This window comes from Oncorhynchus mykiss, chromosome 30 (genome assembly GCF_057628025.1).
Source record: "Oncorhynchus mykiss isolate SJ-2025 chromosome 30, ASM5762802v1, whole genome shotgun sequence".
Lineage (NCBI taxonomy): Eukaryota > Metazoa > Chordata > Actinopteri > Salmoniformes > Salmonidae > Oncorhynchus > Oncorhynchus mykiss.
In genome coordinates, this window is record NC_143051.1 from 30,034,048 (window position 1) to 30,059,959 (window position 25,912).

Sequence of the window (25,912 nt, forward strand, 5' to 3'; positions counted from 1 at the left end):
CCTCAGCATTGGGACATTTGTGCATATGGCAGAGGTGCTTGTGAACCTGCAAATGGGGTGATTTTAGGTTACCTCAGTCAAACCCTGCCCGTTTCTTCAAGCGACTTGATTTAACCACACTGCTAGCCTTAAATGAAGACCAAAGCACATTTTTATGAAATAGCCCATTATGCCTGTGGAAATTGATTTGTTTCAGCTTCACATTTCCAAATCGTATCGACAGCAAAAGATGCCAGGGTGGCGTATTTGAATCAGTTTACAATCTAGTCTTTCCTCGTAACTATAACCCCTCAACTACCAACATATTTTAAATGTATACTACCATTCTCAAGTTTGGGGTCACTTAATTCTCCACATTTTTTTTTAAAGCAAAGCACTTGTCCATTGAAACACAGTGTAAATGTTGTAAATGACTGCTGGAAAAGGCTTAAATTTAAGGAATATCTAGAGGCCCATGGCACGTTAGCGTTGTAAAATGCTAAACTTTAATCAGCTACTTGATAATTAAACCCTTTCAGCTGTGCTAACAATTGCAAACTGTTCTGATTTTAAAGAAGCACTAAAACTGGCCTTTAGACTAGTTGAGCGTCAGCATTTGTGGGTTTGATTACAGGCTCAAAATGGCAAACAAAGACCTTCTGAAACTCGTCACTTTTCTTGTTCTGAGAAATGAAGGCTACTGCCCTAAGAGACCGTGTTTGTATGTGGCTTTAAAGTCCAATGTTTTACATTTGCAAACTGATATGTGACGTATTAATATGATATGTATTAATGCCAAAAAAAGAAGCCTCACATATCCTCAACTGACAGCTTCATTAAATTATAACTGCAAAACACCATGCTCAAGGTCGGTGAAGCGGTGACTCCGGGATGCTGGCCTTTTAGGCAGAGTTGCAAAGAGAGCCATATCTCAAACTGGCCAATAAAAAGATTAAGATGGGCGAAAGAACACAGACACTACACAAAAGCTCTTGAAGGCCAGCACCCCGGAGTCGCCTCACTGTGGGCGTTGAGACTTTTGCAGGTAATATTTAATGAAGCTGCCAGTTGACTTTGTCTCTTTCTCAAACTAGACACACTAATGTACTTGTTGACCGGGGCCTCCCACTCTTTCTATTCTGGTTAGACAGTTTGCTGTTCTATGAAGGGAGTAGTACACAGCATTGTATGAGCTCTTCAGTTTCTTGGCAATTTCTCAGAACAAAACTAGACTGACGAGTTTCAGAAAAGCTCTTTGTCTCTGGACATTTTGAGCCTGTAATCGAACCCACAAATGCTGATGCTCCAGATCCTCAACTACTCTAAAGAAGGCCAGTTTTATTGTTAGATGCAAGTTTGTTTATAATGCATGTCTACTAGGGTTGTTAGCCCACCTGTCTAATTACTTGGCTGGGTTTTTCTCCCTCTTCTCTCTCCCAAAAGCAACACGGGCCTAATAAGAGATGGTTACCTGTAAAGTAGTGAGTGACCATTTTAGAAAATCATGGGACATAGTCTTTGGTTGCATGCTATTTTATGTCAATCATATTGTTGCAAAGCCTATAACTGATGCATCGTGGTCTTATGCTGCCATCTATTGGAAATATTTAGCAATTCAGTTAGTTCACATAAAGACAGTGAAGCAGCTGAGAAACTAATTTTCTTATTAATTCCTGAGATCCATCTCAAACCTGCCCCACCTATCCAAGCCAATTGCTGGACTTTCACATAGGTTAATTGGTCACACCCAGTTCAAACCACATTTAAAAAATGTAAATGAAGCTTGTTTATCAGGTGTTCTGCCTTGCAATAATACATAAAATAACTAAACATGTTAACCTATGCAATTATTTTTGATTAACCCCCCCATCAAAATGCTGTTGTACTATAATGGTATTTACTAACATTATTACAACAAATGTTCTAGGCTACCCTACCCAAGAATTAGGGTTAAGGCTAAAATAGGTTATACCTATTGTAGGGTTTGACCCACATCAAATTAACCAGCAGCTATTTAGAAACATCATTGTCCAAAAAAACAAACATCTCCTGGCAGTTTAAATTGGCTACATCTTGAACAAGGACAGGGACATACGTTTGTTTAGGTTTACACCTTTTCTGAAAGTAAATATGGTTAACCATGACCAGAAAATGTTTAACGTTTTAATGGCCATGAGCCAGCCATCATTAGCACTATTGGTCATAACAATGTGTACCTAGGCGAACAGTGAGCGTGCTCACCAACTAGCTGTTACTTTGTTACTAATACGTTACTTGAGTTAAGCAAAAGAGTCTAACGTGGGCATATCTTATTACCAACAATAGCGAAGTGGGCATTGTGACAGAACAGTGGGCTGGGAATAGAACGTTGTTCAGAAGGTGAGTTGGTGCTCAAATGAACCAAAAGGAGCTGGCAGGGTGAAAAATGCACTAAAATAAGACCTGTTTTTTCACGATAACTTAAATTACGGCCAACAGATGGTAATATTATGAAACTGGGCTCCACGGTAGATGCAATGAACTAGTTTATATCAGGAAAAAAGCGTTAAATGCCATGTGTCCAGTTTACTCCTGATGCTGGCATTGGCTGGAGCTGAGCGTCTAACGTTCGTTAAATCCATCTCTTTGTTTTGAATCCTCTTCGCTATATTCCGGTTGACACGTATGGTTGAATGTCACCATGTAGATAATAGATGCTCCATCATCGAATTTGTGTTGATGAGAGAAACCACTTGAAACCATTGTCTGGCCAGTTCTTTCAGGTTTGCTCAAAGAATTGTTCTTCGATGAGGTTTAACAGTGGTTGGCATCCAATATGTTGCATTACAGCCACCTACTAGACTGGAGAACAATTCCCTTATACTATGCTTGAAAGAATAAATAAACAAATACCCTACCATAACACTACACTCACAAACTAAAAATAACACCACCCTACTCCACTATTTAGTCCTACCTCATGCCAACAACCTGAAAGGATGGGACATCACCACTTAACACACCCTGTAACTCTTCTCCCACACCCAAATGTAGCTGTCACCACAACCTCAATTTTCTGCGACTTTTGTTCCATCTCTGCAGTACAGTTGATAACCATTGCAATAAATGCTAAAAATCCATTCAAAATGTGTTTCCCAGTCGGATATAATTTATTCACGACTTCCCAGTTGTCTTGAACTCACCGAAGTTGAGTTCTGAGTTGATGTTTTAAGCACAGCACAAATCATGCTTAATTTACAGCATGACCGATGTTGAATGTTTAGCCCCTTAATCCCAGATTTGGGGACCCCACAGCCACTCTACTGAATAGCAGGCTAGTGATTGCTTTGCAATGCTTACAGTTAACGTAAGCCACTCACTAATTCCTTCCAAACCACTCATTGTTGAATTTGCAATTTCTAACTTATGTTTATGTCCAATGGCTGATGGGCAGATGTTTTATCTATAATTTCTCTTCATATGACAAGGATTAAAAAGGATTTGCCAGTAGATTGTCAACTTGATTCATGATAGACTGCTAGCTAAGATATTGACATGATCAGTCCAATCAAAGCTACTGTACATACAGTGCCTTGCGAAAGTATTCGGCCCCCTTGAACTTTGCGACCTTTTGCCACATTTCAGGCTTCAAACATAAAGATATAAAACTGTATTTTTTTGTGAAGAATCAACAACAAGTGGGACACAATCATGAAGTGGAACGACATTTATTGGATATTTCAAACTTTTTTAACAAATCAAAAACTGAAAAATTGGGCGTGCAAAATTATTCAGCCCCTTTACTTTCAGTGCAGCAAACTCTCTCCAGAAGTTCAGTGAGGATCTCTGAATGATCCAATGTTTACCTAAATGACTGATGATAAATACAATCCACCTGTGTGTAATCAAGTCTCCGTATAAATGCACCTGCACTGTGATAGTCTCAGAGGTCCGTTAAAAGCGCAGAGAGCATCATGAAGAACAAGGAACACACCAGGCAGGTCCGAGATACTGTTGTGAAGAAGTTTAAAGCCGGATTTGGATACAAAAAGATTTCCCAAGCTTTAAACATCCCAAGGAGCACTGTGCAAGCGATAATATTGAAATGGAAGGAGTATCAGACCACTGCAAATCTACCAAGACCTGGCCGTCCCTCTAAACTTTCAGCTCATTCAAGGAGAAGACTGATCAGAGATGCAGCCAAGAGGCCCATGATCACTCTGGATGAACTGCAGAGATCTACAACTGAGGTGGGAGACTCTGTCCATAGGACAACAATCAGTCGTATATTGCACAAATCTGGCCTTTATGGAAGAGTGGCAAGAAGAAAGCCATTTCTTAAAGATATCCATAAAAAGTGTTGTTTAAAGTTTGCCACAAGCCACCTGGGAGACACACCAAACATGTGGAAGAAGGTGCTCTGGTCAGATGAAACCAAAATTGAACTTTTTGGCAACAATGCAAAACGTTATGTTTGGCGTAAAAGCAACACAGCTCATCACACTGAACACACCATCCCCACTGTCAAACATGGTGGTGGCAGCATCATGGTTTGGGCCTGCTTTTCTTCAGCAGGGACAGGGAAGATGGTTAAAATTGATAGGAAGATGGATGGAGCCAAATACAGGACCATTCTGGAAGAAAACCTGATGGAGTCTGCAAAAGACCTGAGACTGGGACGAAGATTTGTCTTCCAACAAGACAATGATCCAAAACATAAAGCAAAATCTACAATGGAATGGTTCAAAAATAAACATATCCAGGTGTTAGAATGGCCAAGTCAAAGTCCAGACCTGAATCCAATCGAGAATCTGTGGAAAGAACTGAAAACTGCTGTTCACAAATGCTCTCCATCCAACCTCACTGAGCTCGAGCTGTTTTGCAAGGAGGAATGGGAAAAAAATTCAGTCTCTCGATGTGCAAAACTGATAGACATACCCCAAGCGACTTACAGCTGTAATCGCAGCAAAAGGTGGCGCTACAAAGTATTAACTTAAGGGGGCTGAATAATTTTGCAAGCCCAATTTTTCAGTTTTTGATTTGTTAAAAAAGTTTGAAATATCCAATAAATGTCGTTCCACTTCATGATTGTGTCCCACTTGTTGTTGATTCTTCACAAAAAAATACAGTTTTATATCTTTATGTTTGAAGCCTGAAATGTGGCAAAAGGTCGCAAAGTTCAAGGGGGCCGAATACTTTCGCAAGGCACTGTATAACGTGACTTGACGTCATTTTTTCTGTGACCAATGACCTTGAGCCTTCTTGGGTCGGCACATCTAACGTAACTCTATGGCAGCACCCAAGGGGCTAGAATTCTTTTGCTCTCCCCTTAGACTTGGCGGTGACGTAGTGTCCCCATGAGTGACAGAACACTGAGCCAATCACAGTGCAACGCTCTGTAATTCCTGCTGGTTTACCCACCACCACAGAAAGCACTGAGCTAAGCTGAAACACCTTCATTTTGGAGCTGCCTTACTCAAGAAAACAAAGAGACCATGTTGGTATGCGGCTTTATTAACTCAATGATAAACATATTTTACATTGTTTGCAAACTGATGTGACACGTTATAACAGGCAAACAAAAACAGGCAAATAACAGGCAAACAAAAAATGTGGGGCTCAAAACAGGTGTGGCTCTGCTCCACCTGCCCTGATTGACAGGTCGCCACTGCACCTGAGCCGTCCATAGTGTATAATTTTTTATGTATTTTTATTTAACTAGGTAAATCAGTTAAGAACAAATTATTATTTACAATGACGGTCTACCAAAATGCCTCCTGTAGGGATATATAGGTCAAAACACACATCTCGATTTAGTGTTGTATCTCTTGTCGTGAACTAAGATGGCAACATGGTATCATTCAGCCTCACGAAGCCCTGACCTGCCTTCCTTCTGGACAAGAAAGGGAAGGCAGGTCTCGCACATCTCGCGGTTCTAGAAATGACTCGGACATTATGAAAACAATACCAGATTCCCTCGGGGGAACCTTTTAATTACGTCATTTTTGTTTTGAACGGTGGGTTTGAACGGGGCAGCTAACTCAAAAGGTTTCAGAAACAGATTCTTGCCAACAAGAAACTCACTTGGCTATGAGTATGACGATTCCACATTGTTATTTGCAACGTTGGGGGTTTCTGAGATACTATCATGCCATCACAACTACTTTTAGTGTCAGTCAGCATTTTGGGAGGAGCTAATGGTCGATAAAACGTTAAAGAGATTGAGGCATGTGCATTGCTCTGTTAATTCGTAGTTCAAATAATCTCTGTCCCAACAGCTCTTAGATTCCAGTAAACACTACCAGCAAAGATGGCTCATCTCCAAGCACTTTTTAAATATGTGGACGAACACCAGGAGCTATACATTGAGGTAGGGTTTACTCACTACTTGAATTATAATGCATTTAGTCATGTAACGTTATTACTATCTCTGATTTGACTGAGTTTAGTAATGCATCTGCTAGCCATAGTACTATTTTAGCCAAAACATTACTTTCCAGGTGAATCTCATTATATTAACATTCTTTAACTAAATTCTTAAACTTCAGATTCCGAAGGACTTGATAAAATCCTAGCCTGACATGCCTAGGCTATTGCTTTCACTTCTCCAACCCCTTTAGGTCACGAGTAGCAAGAACTGACATGGTAACACAACCTAGTCTCAGAGCATTTCATATTATTCTGTGCATAAATCCGAGACTTCATATAGTATGATATGTTACGTTTTGTATGGTATGTATTAGTTTGTGGATGTCCATCACCCATTTCGTATATGTTACAAAATCCAATTCATATATGTTACAAATTTGCTAAATGTATATTTTACGAGTTTGCTAAACGTTTGATATTTTACGAATTCTAGGCAGCTGGCTAATGTTAGCTAGGCTATGGGTTAGGGTTAAGTTTCGGAGTTAGGTTAAAGGGTTGAGGTAAGGGGAAGGGTTAGCTAACACGCCAAGTAGTTGCAAAGTAGCTAAAAAGTAGTAAGTAGTTGAAAAGTTTCTAATTAGATAAAATGCTAAAGTTGTCTGTGATGAGATTTGAATTTGCAACCTTTGGGTTGCTAGACGTTTGCGTTATACATCCTCCCCGACCAACCACCCTACTTTCGTCTTTAATTTAACCATACCAAACGTAACATATATTAATTTGGGTGTCCCCGATTTACGTTTTCTATGCTTCATCTGGTCTATAGTCATGGCAGGTTCCACCACGCCCATGCAGATTGGGGCATCATAAACCCTCTGCACGGGGGTTGTTGTCTTAGTTTCCCAGATGCCAGGATGATTTAGAGACAATGAAGGATTGTTCTAAACTCTTCCAGGCTATCTATCTCGGTTACACCCACCACATCTTGTCTATGGAATGCAGTCTTTAACTCATTTGTCAGCTCAAGCCATCTCTAGTGAATCATACACCCAGATTAGCTGCAGGGAGTGGAAGCCATCCATTCACAGCATTAATAGAACAGAAATGTCTTACTATTTGCAAAGTATTAATTGTTAACTATTAATATCAGATACATCAGGTAAATATGTATTTTTTTCTCTCACAAAATGTTCCTTGATTACTGCCACTAAAATGAACTGAGTGCGTATGAATTTATGAAATTGGCTTCAAAGCCTCTGTCAATTGAAAATGTATTTATATTGGCATGACAAAAATGTGTGTTGCGTAAGCAACAATGTTGAACGATTCATCATAGCCTACAATTTAAAAACAATAATCAGAATTGGGTCTAATGTTCATCTCTCTCTATCCTCTCTGCCTTTAGCGTCTTGCCCAATGGGTGGCTGTGCAGAGTGTGTCCGCCTGGCCGGAGAAGCGAGGGGAGATCAAGAAGATGATGGAGATGGCAGCCAAGGACATTGAGAAGCTGGGGGGCACTGTGGAAATGGTAGACATTGGCAAACAAAAGGTAGGCCTTTTCACTATGTGCCTTGATACAGTGCCTTCAGAAAGCATTCATACCCCTTGACTTATTCCACATTTTGTTACAGCCTGAATTCAATACCCCATAATGAGAAAGTGAAGACATGTTTTTAGAAATGTTTGCAAATTTATTGAAAATAAAATACAGAAATATCTAATTTATATAAGTATTCACACCCCAGAGTCCATACATGTTATAATCACATTTGGCAGCAATTACAGTGGGGCAAAAAAGTATTGTCAGCCACCAATTGTGCAAGTTCTCCCACTTAAAAAGATGAGAGAGGCCTGTAATTTTCATCATAGGTACACTTCAACTATGTCAGACAAAATGAGAAAAAAAATCCAGAAAATCACATTGTAGGACTTTTAATGAATTTATTTGCAAATTATAGTGGAAAATAAGTATTTGGTTAATAACAAAAGTTTCTCAATACTTTGTTATATGCCCTTTTTTGGCAATGACAGAGGTCAAATGTTTTCTGTAAGTCTTCACAAGGTTTTCACACACTGTTGCTGGTATTTTGGCCCATTGCTCCATGCAGATCTCTAGAGCAGTGATGTTTCGGGACCGTTGCTGGGCAACAGGAACTTTCAACTCCCTCCAAAGATTTTCTATGGGGTTGAGATCTGGGGACTGGCTAGGCCACTCCAGGACCTTGAAATGCTTCTTACGAAGCCACTCCTTCGTTGCCCGGGAGGTGTGTTTGGGATCATTGTCATGCTGAAAGACCCAGCGACGTTTCATCTTCAATGCCCTTGCTGATGGAAGGAGGTTTTCACTCAAAATCTCACGATACATGGCCTCATTCATTCTTTCCTTTACACGGATCAGTCATTCTGGTCCCTTTGCAGAAAAACAGCCCCAAAGCATGATGTTTCCACCCCCATGCTTCACAGTAGGTATGGTGTTCTTTGGATGCAACTCAGCATTCTTTGTCCTCCAAACATGACGAGTTGAGTTTTTACCAAAAAGTAATATTTTGGTTTCATCTGACCATATGACATTCTCCCAATCTTCTTCTGGATCATCCAAATGCTCTCTAGCAAACTTCAGATGGGCCTGGACATGTACTGGCTTAAGCAGGGGGACACGTCTGGCACTGCAGGATTTGAGTCCCTGGCGGCGTAGTGTGTTACTGACGGTAGGCTTTGTTACTTTGGTCCCAGCTCTCTGCGGGTCATTCACTAGGTCCCCCCGTGTGGTTCTGGGATTTTTGCTCACCGTTCTTGTGATCATTTTGACCCCACGGGGTGAGATCTTGCGTGGAGCCCCAGATCGAGGGAGATTATCAGTGGTCTTATGTCTTCCATTTCCTAATATTTGCTCCCACAGTTGATTTCTTCAAACCAAGCTGCTTACCTATTGCAGATTCAGTCTTCCCAGCCTGGTGCAGGTCTACAATTTTGTTTCTGGTGTCCTTTGACAGCTCTTTGGTCTTGGCCATTGTGGAGTTTGGAGTGTGACTGTTTGGGGTTGTGGACAGGTGTCTTTTATACTGATAACAAGTTCAAACAGGTGCCATTAATACAGGTAACGAGTGGAGGACAGAGGAGCCTCTTAAAGAAGAAGTTACAGGTCTGTGAGTCAGAAATCTTGCTTCTTTGTAGGTGACCAAATACTTATTTTCCACCATAATTTGCAAATAAATTCATTAAAAATCCTACAATGTGATTTTCTGGATTTTTTTCTTCTCATTTTTTGTCTGTCAGTTTAAGTGTACCTATGATGAAAATTACAGTCCTCTCATCTTTTTAAGTGGGAGAACTTGCACAATTGGTGGCTCACTAAATACTTTTTTGCCCCACTGTACATCTCTAAGAGCTCTGCACACCTGGATTTGACCATTTTTGCATTATTATTTTTAAACTTATTCAAGCTTTGTCATGTTGTTGATCATCACTAGACAACCATTTTCAAGTCTTGCCAGAGATTTTCAAGCGGATTTAAGTCAACTGTAACTAGGCCACTCGGGGACATTGAATGTCGTCTTGCTAAGCAACTCCAGTGTATATTTGGCCTTGTGTTTTAGGTTATTGTCCTGCTGAAAGGTGAATTTGTCTCCCAGTGTCTGTTTTAAAGCACACCGAGCCAGGTTTTCCTATGGGATTTGACCTGTGCTTCACTGCAGTTCATTTATTTTTATCCCCCCCAAAAAAGTCCTCCCTAGTCGTTACTGTTGACAAGCATACCCATGATAATGCCACCACCATGCTTGAAAATATGAAGAGTGGTACTCGGTGGTGTGTTGTGTTGGATTTGCCCCAAACATAACGCTTTGAATTCAAGACAAAAGTTAATTTCTTTGCTAACTTTGTTTTACTTTAGTGCCTTATCGCAACAGGATGCATGTTTTTAAATATTGTTATTCTGTACATGCTTCCTTTTCACCCTGTCATTTAGGTTAGTATTGTGGAGTAACTACAATGTTGATCCATCCTCAGTTTTCTGGTGTGTTGATACACCATCCAAAGTGTAATTAATAACTTCACCATGCTCAAAGGGATACTCAATGCCTGCTTTAATAAAACAAAAAATACACATCTACCAATATGTGCCCTTTGCGAGGCATTGGGAAACCTCCCTGTGGTTGAATCTGTGTTTGACATTTCCTGCTCAACTGTTGGGTACAGCGATGAGGTAGTCATTCAACAATCATGTTAAGTACTTATTGCACACTGAGAGTCCATCCAACTTATGTGACTTGTTAAGCAAATTTGTACTCGTGAACTTATTTAGGCTTGCCATAATAAAGGGGTTGAATACTTAGACAAGACATTTCAGCTTTTCATTTAATGTATTTGAAAGAGAAAAAAATACATAATTCCACTTTGACATTATGGGGTATTGTGTGTATGCCAGTGACCCACATTCTAAATTGTAATAACTTCAGGCTGTAACACAACGAAATGTGTAAAAAGTCAAGAGGTGTGAATACTTTCTGGAGGCAGTGCATATGTTGTAATGGAGTTAGGGAAAGTGGGATTCCTAGTCAGTTGTACAACTGAATGCCTTCAACTGAAATGTGTCTTCCGCATTTAAATCACTCCTCTGAATCAGAGGGGTGCGGAGGGCTGCCTTAATCAACATCCATGGCGCCTGTGGAACAGTGGGTTAACTGCCTTGCTCAGGGGCAGAATGACAGATTTTTACCTTGTCAGCTCAGGGATTCGATCCAGCAACCTTTCGGTTACTTGCCCAATGCTCTAACCACTAGGCAGCGCGAAGCCTGGAAATAAGAGGCGCGGGCTTCCTACTGATATCTGTAGCCTTATCTCCTGACCTTGAGCAAAGCACTTAGCCAACCCAAGGTCCAATGCATCTGTTTTTATCTCCATATCAAATCATTTCTGGGTAACAATTAAGTACCTTTCTGTAATGGTTTTCAATTAAAATGGTCAAAAATAAACACAAATGGAATATTTAGTAAAGAGCAATTTCTCAAGCAAGAATTTTGCTAAAACTGTCTGGAAGTGGTCTGATTGGGGAGGAGAAACCTGGAAACAAGTTATTGGCAGAGCGGTTTGGAACCCTCTCATTCTTATTGGTCTATTAAGTAGTGGTGATGTCACTTGGCAGGTAAAATCTCCATCCCACCAGAACGGGCTGAAATTTCAGGCGGTCTTTTCAAACCGCTCTTACACGAAAAGGGCAATATCGTAATTTTCACAATTTCACAGTATTATTCCAACCTCATAGTGTGTAAACATAAAAATCACAGGAAAATAAAGTTGTTGACTGCAGTGGGCCTTTTAAGAATTCTTCTTCTTGGTTCTTAAATCAGGAAGGGGTAGATTATATGTTATGGTCGAGGTATGAATTGTGTGCCACAGTCAACATTCTGTGTGGGAAAACAGCCACTACCACTGACTGCATCTTGACACATGACTACAAGCACAGCTTGGAATAGATACGCTTTCAGCAACATTAAACATGAGCAGAAAGCATGAAGAGATTTGTTTTTGTATAGATATTTGTTATGGATTAGTTTTGCACCTTAGTACTACTTGGTCTTTCTTGTATTTTAAATATGTGGCGTTAACATTTTTATCAATCAGTACTTGTTTCCCAGCTACATTGTCTTCATAGATAGTTTCAACCACCAACATGGGTCCCATTATGCCTGGCGATAACCAAACACTGCATTCCAAAATAAGAACCTTATACCAACAGTCAAGCATGCTGGTGATGGTTTGGGGATGCTGTGCTGCCTCAGGACCTGAACAACTTGCCTTAATAGAAGGAACCATGAATTATTATCTGTATCAGATAATTCTACAGGAGTATATCAGGCCATCTGTCTGTGAGCTGAAGTTCAGCTGTGTCATGCAGCAAGACAAAACAATCAAGTCTACATGAAAATGGCTAAAAAGCAACACATTTAAGGTTTTGGAATGGCCTAGTCAATGTCCAGACCTAATCTCAATTGAGATGTAGTGGCAGGACTTGAAACGAGCAGTTCATGCTTGAAAACCTACAAAGGTCGCTGAGTTAAAGCAGTTCTGCATGGAAGAGTGGGACAAAATTCCTCCACAACGACGAGAGATTGGTCAACAACTACAGGAAGAGTTTTGTTGGAGTCATTCCAACTGAAGGTGGGGCACAACCGGGTATTGAGTGTAATGGGGCAATTACTTTTTCACACAGGGGTGTTGGGTGTTGCATAACTGTGTTTATGAAATAAGTATGTAATTGTTATTTGTTCACTCAGGTTCCCTTTATCCAATATTAGGTTTTGGTTGAAGATCTAACATTTATTATCAAAAATATTCAAAAGTAGAGAATGAATAAAGGGGCAAATACACAGCACTAACATTTTGAATTAAACTGCAGCCCATCAAATGAAATGCAACTGCTCCCTTGACTTTCATTGATGTAAATCATTTATCCTACGGTCTTAACTCACTTAGTCCTCTTCACCCCTGTGGAGCATGAGAGGCTTCCAGGGAAGAACACTGCTGCCGATCCTCTGACTGGACTCAGACCCCCTTCATCTTCTTCAACCCTGACTGCTTTGCTGTATCACTGGTTCTTGAAAATCTGTCTCCTTCCCTTCTTTTACCTGGTCATTTCTTTCATGTCGGTGCAATGAAGGAGAAGATGAAAATATGGATTTTTACACCTTTGAGAATGAAACCCTTTTTATATTTGTCCCCTTCAGCTTCCCTCTGGAGAGGAGATCCCCTTGCCCCCCATTGTCCTTGGCTGCTTGGGCTCTGACCCGGGCAAGAAGACGGTGTGCATCTACGGCCACCTGGACGTCCAGCCAGCCGCAATCGGCGACGGTTGGGACACAGAGCCCTTCACGCTGGTGGAGAAAGATGGTGAGAGCAGCTATTTCAAAGCACCTAAAAGAGAACAGTGCTGAAACATCAAAATCCATGCCAACTTTGAGATTTGGACTTGATGTTTCAGTGTTCTCTTATTTTGGGGAAGTATGTTTCTGATTAGCATTTCTCCTTGCATCAGCTTATAGGTGTCATGATTTCTGTTGGTTCTTGACTTGTGAAATATAGGCTTATTGCATTTGTTTTATAATTATTTTTTTTATCAAAAACCATTCCTACATGACATCATGCTGTATGATTACTGAATCAAAAATCAAATCTGCTAACAGACTGCAGTTGTGTGTGGCACACCTTTTAATAATTTCGCTTGTCTATGAAAGCTACAGGACACACTGTATGCAAGGTGTAAAAGAGCTATGAAGGCATGGCTTGCCCATAATTGACTATGTGGTATGTTGTTCTCAAGCCCTTTAGACATGCCCTGGACTATTGGCTATTATCTGCATGTTTTCCAAAAGTCTGCAACAATTTACCTAAAGACTCTAAACTACAGGTTACATGGGTGGCAGTCTAGGCTGTGATCAGTGTCACTCTCGTTCAAATGGGTCTATAATAATTGCATGAAATTAGTGTTTGATAAGGAGCTTTCCTCAATGGTCCAGCAATCAGTCACCTGTCTGTAAAATGGGGCGGCAGGGTAGCCTAGTGGTTCGAGCGTTGGACTAGCAGCCGAAAGGTTGCAAGTTCGAATCACCGAGCTGACAAGGTACAAATCTGTCAATCTGCCCCTGAACAAGGCAGTTAACCCACTGTTCCTAGGCTGTCATTGAAAATAAGAATTTGTTCTTAACTGACTTGCCTATAAAGGTAAGATTAAAAAAATATATATAAACACTGCTCATCACTGCAGATCTGAATGAATGAAATACTCTTATTGAATACTTTTTTCATTACATAGTTGAATGTGCTGACAACAAAATCACACACAAATTTAATGGAAATCAAATGTAGGAGGTCTGGATTTGGAGTCACACTCAAAATTAAAGTGGAAAACCACACTACAGGCTTTTCCAACTTTGATGTAATGTCCTTAAAACAAGTCAAAATGAGGCTCAGTAGTGTGTGTGGCCTCCGTGCCTGTATGACCTCCCTACAACGCCTGGGCATGCTCCTGATGAGGTGGCGGATGGTCTCCTGAGGGATCTCCTCCCAGACCTGGACTAAAGCATCCGCCAACTCCTGGACAGTCTGTTGGTGGATGGAGCGAGACATGATGTCTCAGATGTGCTCAATTGGATTCAGGTCTGGGGAACAGGCAGGCCAGTCCATAGCATCAATGCATTCCTCTTGCAGGAACTGCTGACACACTCCAGCCACATGAGGTCTAGCATTGTCTTGCATTAGGAGGAACCCAGGGCCAACTGCACCAGCATATGGTCTTACAAGGGGTCTGAGGATCTCATCTCGGTACCTAATTGCAGTCAGGCTACCTCTGGCGAGCACATGGAGGGCTGTGCGGCCCCCCCAAAGAAATGCCACCCCACACCATGACCGACCCACCGCCAAACCGGTCATGCTGGAGGATGTTGCAGGCAGCAGAACGTTCTCCACGGCGTCTCCAGACTCTGTCACGTCTGTCACGTGCTCAGTGTGAACCTGCTTTCATCTGTGAAGAGCACAGGGCACCAGCGGCGAATTTGCCAATCTTGGTGTTCTCTGGCAAATGCCAAACGTCCTGCACGGTGTTGGGCTGTAAGCACAACCCCCACCTGTGGACATCGGGCCCTCATACCACCCTCATGGAGTCTGTTTCTGACCGTTTGAGCAGACACATGCACATTTGTGGCCTGCTGGAGGTCATTTTGCAGGGCTCTGGCAGTGCTCCTCCTTGCACAAAGGCGGAGGTAGCGGTCCTGCTGCTGGGTTGTTGTCCTCCACGTCTCCTGATGTACTGGCCTTTCTCCTGGTAGCGCCTCCATGCTCTGGACATTAGGCTGACAGACACAGCAAACCTTCTTGCCACAGCTCGCATTGATGTCCCATCCTGGATGAGCTGCACTACCTGAGCCACTTGTGTGGGTTGTAGACTCCGTCTCATGCTACCACTAGAGTGAAAGCACCGCCAGCATTCAAAAGTGACCAAAACATCAGCCAGGAAGCATAGGAACTGAGAAGTGGTTTGTGGTCACCACCTGCAGAACCACTCCTTTATTGGGGGTGTCTTGCTAATTGCCTATAATTTCCACCGGTTGTCTATTCCATTTGCACAACAGCATGTGACATTTATTGTCAATCAGTGTTGCTTCCTAAGTGGACAGTTCGATTTCACACAAGTGTGATTGACTTGGAGTTACATTGTGTTGTTTAAGTGTTCCCTTTATTTTTTTGAGCAGTGTATATTCCTTACTGGGAACCTAGTGTTGTTCTGGCCAAGTGAGACAAATCATTCTGTTTTGATGTCGTTGCCTGTGGTTGCACAACATCCTGACCGTGTTAGGCTATTTGGTGACATTTGAGTTAGAATTTAATTGTGAAAACTGCCATTTGTGTGGATACACAGATTTTTTTATTTTATTTTTACACTTTATTAGCATATCATTGGAAGGACATGTGTCAGTCAGAGCTATGTTGCTGTATACATGTGAGTATGTCAAATGCAGAGATGTGTAAGCAGCACTTTCCTTTCATCCTGACACACTTTTCTGGATCAAAATGGGACTTAGGTGGTGGGGGCGAGGCCAATGCTGTCGTCGCCCTTCTGCTATCCGCAGTGACAAAATGTAGCTATTTTAAAGCACATTTCCTGCAAATCTACAGATTTCAGATTTTGCCATGGCATATGTTATCTTAGTGACTCAAACATTATCAATGGGGGCCATGCCATGACAAAAATGTTAGATTCCCTGACTGTCTAGTTTTTATTTTGGTGATTCTTAATTCTCAAAGGTGATCTTATAGAAACAATATATATATAGTTTGACCATTATATTTTCTACATACATTATATCTGTTTTTACCAGATATTACCCCCCCCCCCCCCCCCCCCCCCCGTCAGGTGACTGACTCAAGACAGTTTTTTTTTTTACCGCCGAAGACTTTTCTATGCCAACAAAACCCTGTTGATGTCTTGTGACAGTTGCTAAATCCTCATTTCCTTCTTTTGGCTCTTGATGCGTTTCACAGGGAAGCTAGAAATGTTTTTTTTCTCCTTTTAGTAGCATTTTCCACTTTAAATTTATTTTATTTTTTTTATTTTTTATTTTTTTGGTCGATAATGATATCTTTTAAATGACTAAAGGCTGAAATAGTTTTCAAAGATAATATAGTAGATCTGTTTCGGATACAGGTATCCTGTGTGTGTGTGTTCTTTTCTCTCCTTCTCCCCTCACAGGTGAAAATCATCACTCCCCAATCAATCATCAATCACACCTCCTCCTGTTTCCTACCCAATCACAGTTCCTTTCCCTTGGTTTAAAAACCCTGTCAGTTGTTTGCTCTGGAGCTCAATCTCTCTGTAAATTATATGTCTGTAGATCTCTCTGTTTCACCCTCTCCTACTATGGATCTCTATCTCTCTTTATGTATTGAGCTCTCTTTTGTTTGAGCACCTCCATATAACTTTGTCCTCACCGGTGAGTATTGTTTTTGGTGATGGTGTTTGTTTGTTTGCTGGTGGGGAAAGGGGGAACTAAGACAAGTCGCCCATGGGCATACACTACCCGTAGGTAAACTTTGTTAAATACCCTAGTTAGAACTGGGCGGACCACCCACTGTATTTTTGGTTAGTTAGTTAGCTGTTGTTAAAGTAGTCTAGCTTAGGGGTGTTTTTGGATGCTTATTGTTTCTTTCCTTGGGTCCAGCTCAGCCCCTTTTCCTGCTACCCCCATTACCGTGTGTTTACTAATAAACCCTGAGTTTGACAGTAGATTTCAGTTGTCGTGGTTATTTCGTTTGTCACTATTATAAATTGCATGAGTTATGTTACGGGTCTCGTCACCATCTCCCCTAGACTGTCGGGCCAAAAGGGATTCGTAACAAGATCATTATCATTACTATAGATTTTTTTAATGGTTTTAGTCATTAACGTTTAGATTTAAGTAATTTTTTTTTTACTAAGCCACCTACGGCTTGCAGATTGTGTAAATTCTCATCATAAAAAAACATAAATCAGCATCTTAATCCGCTGCAGGGAAGCTCTATGGCCGAGGCTCGACAGACGACAAGGGCCCAGTGTTGGCCTGGTTCAACTGCATTGAGGGCTACCAAAAGATCCAACAGGTAAAGACGCAGCACCACGACTTGATAAGTACCACTCACTCAAGCTAGCCCAGGACAAAGAAAAACCCATGGTATTGTGTTTTCAAAACAGTTTTAGTACATGTGCTCTTTTCTTGGTTAGGCCCCTAATAACAAGCCTATAACCGACAAGCAAGGTTAAAAGGACTTGTTTTTGAGATGTCAGCTCCATGGTAAAAAGCCTCTTGGCTTGAATCAAGACACTTCGTCTTGATGATTACAGTTGATCACATCAGTGTTATGAGCATCATGGCCGTTAAGTCCTCAAGTCATTTTTATCCCCTGTCATCGGCGTTTAATGATTGAGCTGACCTACGTTTTATACTAGCTCCCTGACATAGTAACCATTTGAGGTACAGCCAGAGGAGGATGGGCCTCCCCTCTGAGTCTTATTCCTCCTCTAGATCTTTTTTTGGGGTGTAGGCACTTTGTGACAATGATACTTGAAAGCTAGGGCTATATACATTTTATTTGAATGATTTGATGATCTCTATTTGTCATCAAATTTAAGCACATGACTGAAGAAGTTGAAGTAGTCTTTTGTCAGCCCCAACAGTGACATTCAGTTCGAGGCATAATAGTTTGTGGTTAATAGAAAACAAATGAAAATGACATCTCTACCTGGTTGTAACAGAGACCAGTTGGTTGTAATCTGGTGATATTTTCTCAACGACATCAACAAAGCATTTTACAACCAGAAAATAGTGCCATATTTTGCCCGATGAGATACTCATCCATGCCTCTCATGAAAACAGGAGCTTCCGATAAACATCAAGTTCTGCTTCGAGGGCATGGAGGAATCGGAATCGGAGGGCCTGGACAAGCTGGTGTTCGCCCGCAAAGACACATTCCTGAAGGACGTGGATTACGTATGCATCTCAGACAACTACTGGCTGGGCAATACCAAACCCTGCATTACCTATGGACTGAGGGGGATCTGCTACTTCTTCATTGAGGTGAGGCCATAGCGTTAGAAAAATCTAGAGGGTGCAATTATCAAAATAAACAGTGATTGCATGGGTCATAAAATCAAATTTTATTGGTCACATACATGTGTTTAGCAGATGTTATTGCAGCTGTAGCGAAATGCTTATGTTTCTAGCTCCAACCGTGCAGTAGTATCTAACAATTTCACAACATATACCTAATACACACATGCTAAGTAAAGGAATGGAATTAAGAATATATAAATATATGGACGAGCAACGTCAGAGCGACATAGACTAAGATACAGTAGGATAGTGTAGAATATAGTTGTTACAGGAATTTCATTCCTCTGTTCTAATACCCAATTAAAATTAAACACTGTCAATTCATACGAATTTGTAAGACCCTTATTTTATAGAAATAGACAGAGCCCGGTCTTAAAGTCAAATAGCAGCCTTTATTCACAAGAGTACTGAATATGATACAGTTTACCACAGGTTATAAACTGAAAATGACGTCATTAGTTTCAACACCAACCCGTGCCATCTCCGTTCCAGTACAAAGGCTGTATCTCAAGCCTTCCCACATCCGTCTCCCTACCAATTTAATATAATTTACGAGCCAAGGTTCTCGTGTAGATAAGCATTCTAGCCAGTCTGAAGATATCGTTCATTCATTTGTACCAAGGAACAGACAGTCATTGTTCTAACTCTTGACCACATTCACACACATTATATTCAGTTCTGGGATCAAGAAAGAAAATTCATACATCTACAGTAACATAATAGTATTCTGATTAGTACATCCTGATTGAAATGTATACTTAATTAGTCATTATAGATAAAAATTCCCTTAACAATAGAATATACAGTGGGGAGAACAAGTATTTGATACACTGCCGATTTTGCAGGTTTTCCTACATACAAAGCACGTAGAGGTCTGTCATTTTTATCATAGGTACACTTCAACTGTGAGAAATCTAAAACAAAAATCCAGAAAATCACATTGTATGATTTTTAAGTAATTAATTTGCATTTTATTGCATGACATAAGTATTTGATCACCTAACAACCAGTAAGAATTCCGGCTCTCACAGACCTGTTAGTTTTTCTTTAAGAAGCCCTCCTGTTCTCCCCTCATTACCTGTATTAACTGCACGTGTTTGAACTCGTTACCTGTATAAAAGACACCTGTCCACACACTCAATCAAACAGACTCCAACCTCTCCACAATGGCCAAGACCAGAGAGCTGTGTAAGGACATCAGGGATACAATTGTAGACCTAAACAAGGCTGGGATGGGCTACAGGACAATAGGCAAGCAGCTTGGTGAGAAGGCAACAACTGTTGGTGCAATTATTCGAAAATGGAAGAAGTTCAAGATGACGGTCAATCACCCTCGGTCTGGGGCTCCATGCAAGATCTCACCTCGTGGGGCATCAATGATCATGAAGGTCCCCCTGCTCAAGCCAGCACATGTCCAGGCCCGTCTGAAGTTTGCCAATGAGCATCTGGATGATCCAGAGGAGGAATGGGAGAAGGTCATGTGGTCTGATGACACAAAAATAGAGCTTTTTGGCCTAAACTCCACTCGCCGTGTTTGGAGGAAGAAGGATGAGTACAACACCATCCCAACCGTGAAGCATGGAGTTAAAATATGTTCCTAGAACACATGAGTTACAATAGGATGTCCACAGAACACACGAGTTACAATAGGATGTCCACAGAACACACGAGTTACAATAGGATGTCCACAGAACACACAAGTTACAATAGGATGTCCACAGAACACACGAGTTACAATAGGATGTCCACAGAACACACGAGTTACAATAGGATGTCCACAGAACACACGAGTTACAATAGGATGTCCACAGAACACACGAGTTACAATAGGATGTCCACAGAACACACGAGTTACAATAGGATGTCCACAGAACACCATCCCAGCCGTGAAGCATGGAGATGGAAACATCATTCTTTGGGGATGCTTTTCTGCAAAGGGGACGGGACGACTGCACCGTATTGAGGGAAGGATGGATGGGGCCATGTATCGCGAGATCTTGGCCAACAACCTCCTTCCCTCAGTAAGAGCATTGAAGATATGTCATGGCTGGGTCTTCCAGCATGACAACGACCTGAAAAACACAGCCAGGGCAACTAAGGAGTGGCTCCGTAAGAAGCATCTCAAGGTCCTGGAGTGGCCTAGCCAGTCTCCAGACCTGAACCCAATAGAAAATATTTGGAGAGAGCTGAATGTCCGTATTGCCCAGCGACAGCCCCGAAACCTGAAGGATCTGGAGAAGGTCTGTATGGAGAGGTGGGCCAAAATCCCTGCTGCAGTGTGTGCAAACCTGGTCAAGAACTACAGGAATCGTATCATCTCTGTAATTGCAAACACAGGTTTCTGTACCAAATATTAAGTTCTGCTTTTCTGATGTATCAAATACTTATGTCATGCAATAAAATGCAAATTAATTACTTAAAAATCATGTGATTTTCAGGATTTTTGTTTTAGATTCCATCTCTCACAGTTGAAGTGTACCTATGATAAAAATTACAGACCTCTACATGCTTTGTAAGTAGGAAAACCTGTAAAATCGGCAGTGTATCAAATACTTGTTCTCCCCACTGTACAAATGAGATGAGTAATGCAAGATATGTGAACATTATTAAAGTGACTAGTGTTCTACTCTGTGTGGGTGGACCATTACCATTTGTCAGTGATGTGTACGCCGAGGAACTTGATGCTTTCCACCTTCTCCACTGCGGTCTCGTTGATGTGGATAGGGGAGTGCTCCCTCTGCTCTTTACTGAAGTCCACGATCATCTCCTTTGTTTTGTTGACATTGAGTGAGAGGTTATTTTCCTGGTACCACACTCCCAGAGACCTCACCTCCTCCTTATAGGCTGTCTCGTTAATGTTTGTAATCAAGCCTACTACTGTTGTGTCATATGCTAACTTGATGATTGAGTTGGAGGCGTGCTTGGCCATGCAGTCATGGGTGAACAGGGAGTACAGGAGGGGGCTGAGCATGCACCCTTGTGGGGCCCCAGTGTGGCGGTGGTGTTTTCTACCTTCACCACCTGAGGGCGGCCCGTCAGGAAGTCCAGGACCCAGTTGCACAGGATGGGGTTCAGACCAAGGTCCTCAAGCTTAATGATGAGCTTGGAGGGTACTATGGTGTTGAATGCTGAGCTATAGTCAATGAACAGCATTCTTACATAGGTATTCCTCTTGTCCAGATGGGATAGGGTATTGTGCATTGTATCGTCTGTGGATCTATTGGGGCGGTAAGCAAGTTGAAGTGGGTCTAGGGTGACATGACCCTTTTGACTAGTCTTTCAAAGCACATCATGATGACAGAAGCGAGTACTACGGGCGATAGTCATTTAGTTCAGTTTTTATTTTATTTGTCCTTTATTATACCAGGTAACTTGACTGAGAAAACGTTCTCATTTGCAGCAACGACCTGGGGAATAGTTACAGGGGAGAGGGGGACGAATTAGCCAATTGTAAACTGGGGATTATTAGATGACCGTGATGGTTTGAGGGCCAGATTGGGAATTTAGCCAGGACACCGGGGTCAACACCCCTGCTCTTACAATAAGTGCCATGGGATCTTTAATGACCTCAGAGTCAGGACACCCGTTTTAACGTCCCATCCGAAAGACAGCACCCTACACAGGGCAGTGTCCCCAATCACTGCCATGGGGAATTGGGACATTTTTTTAGACCAGAGGAAAGAGTGCCTCCTACTGGCCCTCCAACACCACTTCCAGCAGCATCTGGTCTCCCATCCAGGAACTGACCAGGACCAAACCTGCTTAGCTTCAGAAGCAAGCCAGCAGTGGTCTGTAGGGTGGTATGCTGCTTGCATACCTTTGCTTTATTGGGTACAGGAACAATGGTGGCCATCTTGAAGCATGTGGGGACAGCAGACTGGGATAGGGAGAGATTGAATATGTCCGTAAACACTCCAGCCAGCTGGCCTGCGCATGCTCTGAGGACGCAGCTAGGGATGCCGTCTGGGCTGGCAGCCTTGCAAGGGTTAACTCGCTTAAACGTCTTACTCACGTCGGCCACGGAGAAGGAGAACCCACAATCCTTGGTAGCGGGCTGCGTGGCACTGTGTTATCCTCAAAGCAGGCGAAGAAGGAATTTAGCTTGTCCGGAAGCAAGACGTTGGTGTCCTGGACATGTCTGGTTTTCCCTTTGTAGTCTGTGGTTGTCTGTAGACCCTGCCACATACGTCTCATGTCTGAGCCGTTGAATTGCGACTCAACTTTGTTTCTATACTGACATTTTGCCTGTTTGATTGCCTTGCGGATGGAATAACTACACTGTGTTTATTCTTCCATATTCCCAGTCACCTTGCCATGGTTAAATGCGGTGGTTCGCGCTTTACGTTTTGCGGGAATGCTGCCATCTATCCACAGTTACTGGTTAGGGTAGGTTTTAATAGTCACAGTGGGTACAACATCATTTCCTGAAACTGTCACCGTATCAGTATATTCATCAATATTATTCTCGGAGGCTACCCAGAACATAGCCCAGTCCATGTGATCAAAACAAGCGTTGATTCCAATTTTGTCAGACCAGCGTTGAATAGTCCTTAGCACGGGTACTTCATGTATGAGTTTCTGCCTATCGGAAGGGAGGAGCAAAATGGAGTCGTGGTCAGATTTGCCAAATGGAGGGCGAGGGAGGGCATAGTCCTGCTTTAAATGTAAATACGAAATAACCTTGTTTTGTCAGATGGAATGCTGTGACAAGGACCTCCATTCTGGGGTGTTTGGAGGCTCGGTCCATGAAGCCATGACCGACCTCATTGCACTGTTGGGTGAGTTGAATCAGGTGTGCTGGAATAGAATTATCAGAGATATGTAGGTATGAAATGATTTGATAGGTATAACAATAACAAGGTTTGAAGCCCTCTGATAGAATCAAATAAAATGCTTGAATGAAATCTACAAAGTGCCTAGGAGGTTCTATAGGGACTGGGGTTTGTTTCCGGACAGGGCATAAGATATCTTTCCGGGGTTCATAATGCACCAAACAAAAGAAAAGACTGAAACTGGGTGGGATTAGTTTTCTTTTCTCGCTGCAAAATGAAATCCGAACACTGTGGTGTGTCCCCGTTCAGGCTCCCTAGTGGACACGAAGGGGAAGATCCTGGTCCCGGGGATGTACGAGGAAGTGGCCAATGTCACTGACGAGGAGAAGAAACTGTATGAGAAGATCGACTTTGACATGGTGGAGTATGCCAAGGACATCGGAGCTGGGAAGCTCCTACATGACACCAAGGTATGGAGAGCATGTCCCTGTTCAAATACTTCAGAAATGAAAAATTCCTCTTTATTTTCTACCTCCCTTGAATCAATCACTGACCTTAATTGTTTGGGTGAAGTAATAGAGTGCTAACCATGCTCTGACTTATCCAATGTGCTTACGTATACATTTCTGAAGAATTCCAACAGGGCCAATGTCTGAAATGACAAATAACTAGATTTAAAAGCAATGCTGGTTGATTCTCAGTCATTTGTAAGTGATTCATTCCCAACATTATCTGGTTCATAATGTCCTTTGACCTTTCCTCTGACCCTTGTCTGCAGGAGGCTATCCTGATGCACCGCTGGAGGTACCCCTCCCTCTCTCTGCATGGCATCGAGGGGGCCTTCTCCGACGTGGGTGCCAAGACCGTCATTCCCCGCAAGGTCATTGGCAAGTTCTCCATCCGCCTGGTCCCTGACATGGACCCCAAAGTGGTGGAGAAACAGGTAGAAACCTCCTAGAATTTAGGTAGAACTCAACTCTATGATCAGGTTTTTAGATACTTTCCTGCTTACTCGTCTTTTAAAGAATAAGCACATTACATGTTCTCGACTGTTGGATGAAATGATAGTGGAGAAACATCTTACCCCAGTGGTCAGTTCCTTACTTTTCAATTAATTCTCAAGCATTAGATCCATCTATTAGTGGTTCCAAATAGAGGGCTGCATTCCCGTCATTTTTCATGCTGCGGTCAGACAGACGATTTTGGGATGAACATATCTTTGTTGTCCCGAAGATTATTTGTATGCGTTAGCCTAACTATTCTATTAAAATGCATTTTTCACATTATTAACACACTTAGAATTCACTTATTTACTTCAGTAGCCTACCTCTCTTCTCCTAGGTGGGCTTGCCTACATGGGCGGAAGTCATGTGGCAGTTAACTTAAATATGAAATTAACTTAACTCAACCAACGTGAGTCGAGATGCAATCAACCCATTTAATCATAAAGGGAAATGCACTTTTATTTCCAAAAGTATTACCCATTTATTTGATTACCCATTTTAGAAAATAAATCTTGATAATGGAAAGAATTGGAGGGCGCTCAACCAACGTGAGTCGAGGTGCAATCAACAAATTTGATCATTGTAAAGGACAATTCCTTTTCATTTTCAGTAAGTATTGATTACCCATCTATTTGCCTCTGCCTGCAAATCATCCCCCCTAAAAAGTTACTGTAGGCTATGTCCTATATGCAAAAGTAGCAACAGTCGCTTTCATCATTCTTGTTGCTTCAACACCTGATCTCATACATGTGACTTCCTAAATATGATTAGGCTATAGGTTACTACATTGCCGAGAAATAAATATTGAGCACCCATATTTCTCCATCTGAGAATCTCCCCAATCCTAAAAGGTAGAGAGAAAGTGCAAGTCGCTCCAACTCTACTCTCTTCAAACCGGATCTAGCGTTTTGGCTGATATAGCCCAGTAATACAGATAACCTAATATAATTGGTCATGTAATAATCTCTGGTAATTTAACCTATTTCTTAAGTTATTTTTGCGCATTTTATGTTGCTTATAGGGCACGGAATTGCTGGGACTACGGCTGGCAAGTGAGCTGTGTCACATACGCCTAAAATAACATTGCAGGATTGTTGGGTTTGGGACCAGTTCTTGCGGTAGCAGGTGGGAGTCAGACAGAAAGCCACCTGGTGCATACGGGGTGGGACAACCTTTTTTGGTTACTATACCAACAATAAATGTGTACCCTCTCGTGCATTTTACCAGTAGGCCTATGGTCTCATGAGTCTTCTCAAGTACCTCCTGTGGATAGGCCAAGTACCCCCAGAGGTCCTAGTACCCCTGGTTTGGATCCACTGGTCTATTAGCCTGTAGTGCTGACATTCATTTTTTAAACAACCAATTGACCCAGTCAGATCAATTGACCGAACTATGCAATGTAGTAGGGAGTCAGCAAAAAAAGAAACGTCCCTTTTTCAGAACCCTGTCTTTCAAAGATAATTTGTCAAAATTCTAATAACTTCACAAATCAAATCCAATTTATTTATATAGCCCTTCGTACACCAGCTGATATCTCAAAGTGCTGTACAGAAACCCAGCCTAAAACCCCAAACAGCAAGCAATGCAGGTGTAGAAGCACGGTGGCTAGGAAAAACTCCCTAGAAAGGCCAAAACCTAGGAAGAAACCTAGAGAGGAACCAGGCAATGT

The 25,912-nt window shown here is 41.9% G+C and overlaps 1 protein-coding gene across 2 annotated transcripts in view; it reads left to right on the top strand.

The window, feature by feature from the left end:
- The first annotated feature begins 5,772 nt into the window (after positions 1-5,772).
- The window catches only part of LOC110488252 (cytosolic non-specific dipeptidase), a 32,889-nt gene continuing 12,749 nt past the window's right edge, over positions 5,773-25,912 (top strand). Inside the window, exons 1-9 of one of the 2 annotated variants that reach the window (XM_021560401.3) lie at positions 5,773-5,975; positions 6,237-6,328; positions 7,733-7,876; positions 13,053-13,215; positions 17,369-17,457; positions 18,231-18,431; positions 23,161-23,245; positions 23,549-23,709; positions 24,018-24,182. In XM_021560401.3, the coding sequence (XP_021416076.2) occupies positions 6,269-6,328; positions 7,733-7,876; positions 13,053-13,215; positions 17,369-17,457; positions 18,231-18,431; positions 23,161-23,245; positions 23,549-23,709; positions 24,018-24,182 (1,068 nt within the window). In that variant the 5' untranslated portion in view covers positions 5,773-5,975; positions 6,237-6,268. Of the gene's footprint in view, positions 6,053-6,236; positions 6,329-7,732; positions 7,877-13,052; positions 13,216-17,368; positions 17,458-18,230; positions 18,432-23,160; positions 23,246-23,548; positions 23,710-24,017; positions 24,183-25,912 lie in introns of both variants that reach the window. The other variant, XM_021560402.3, reaches the window with a different exon arrangement.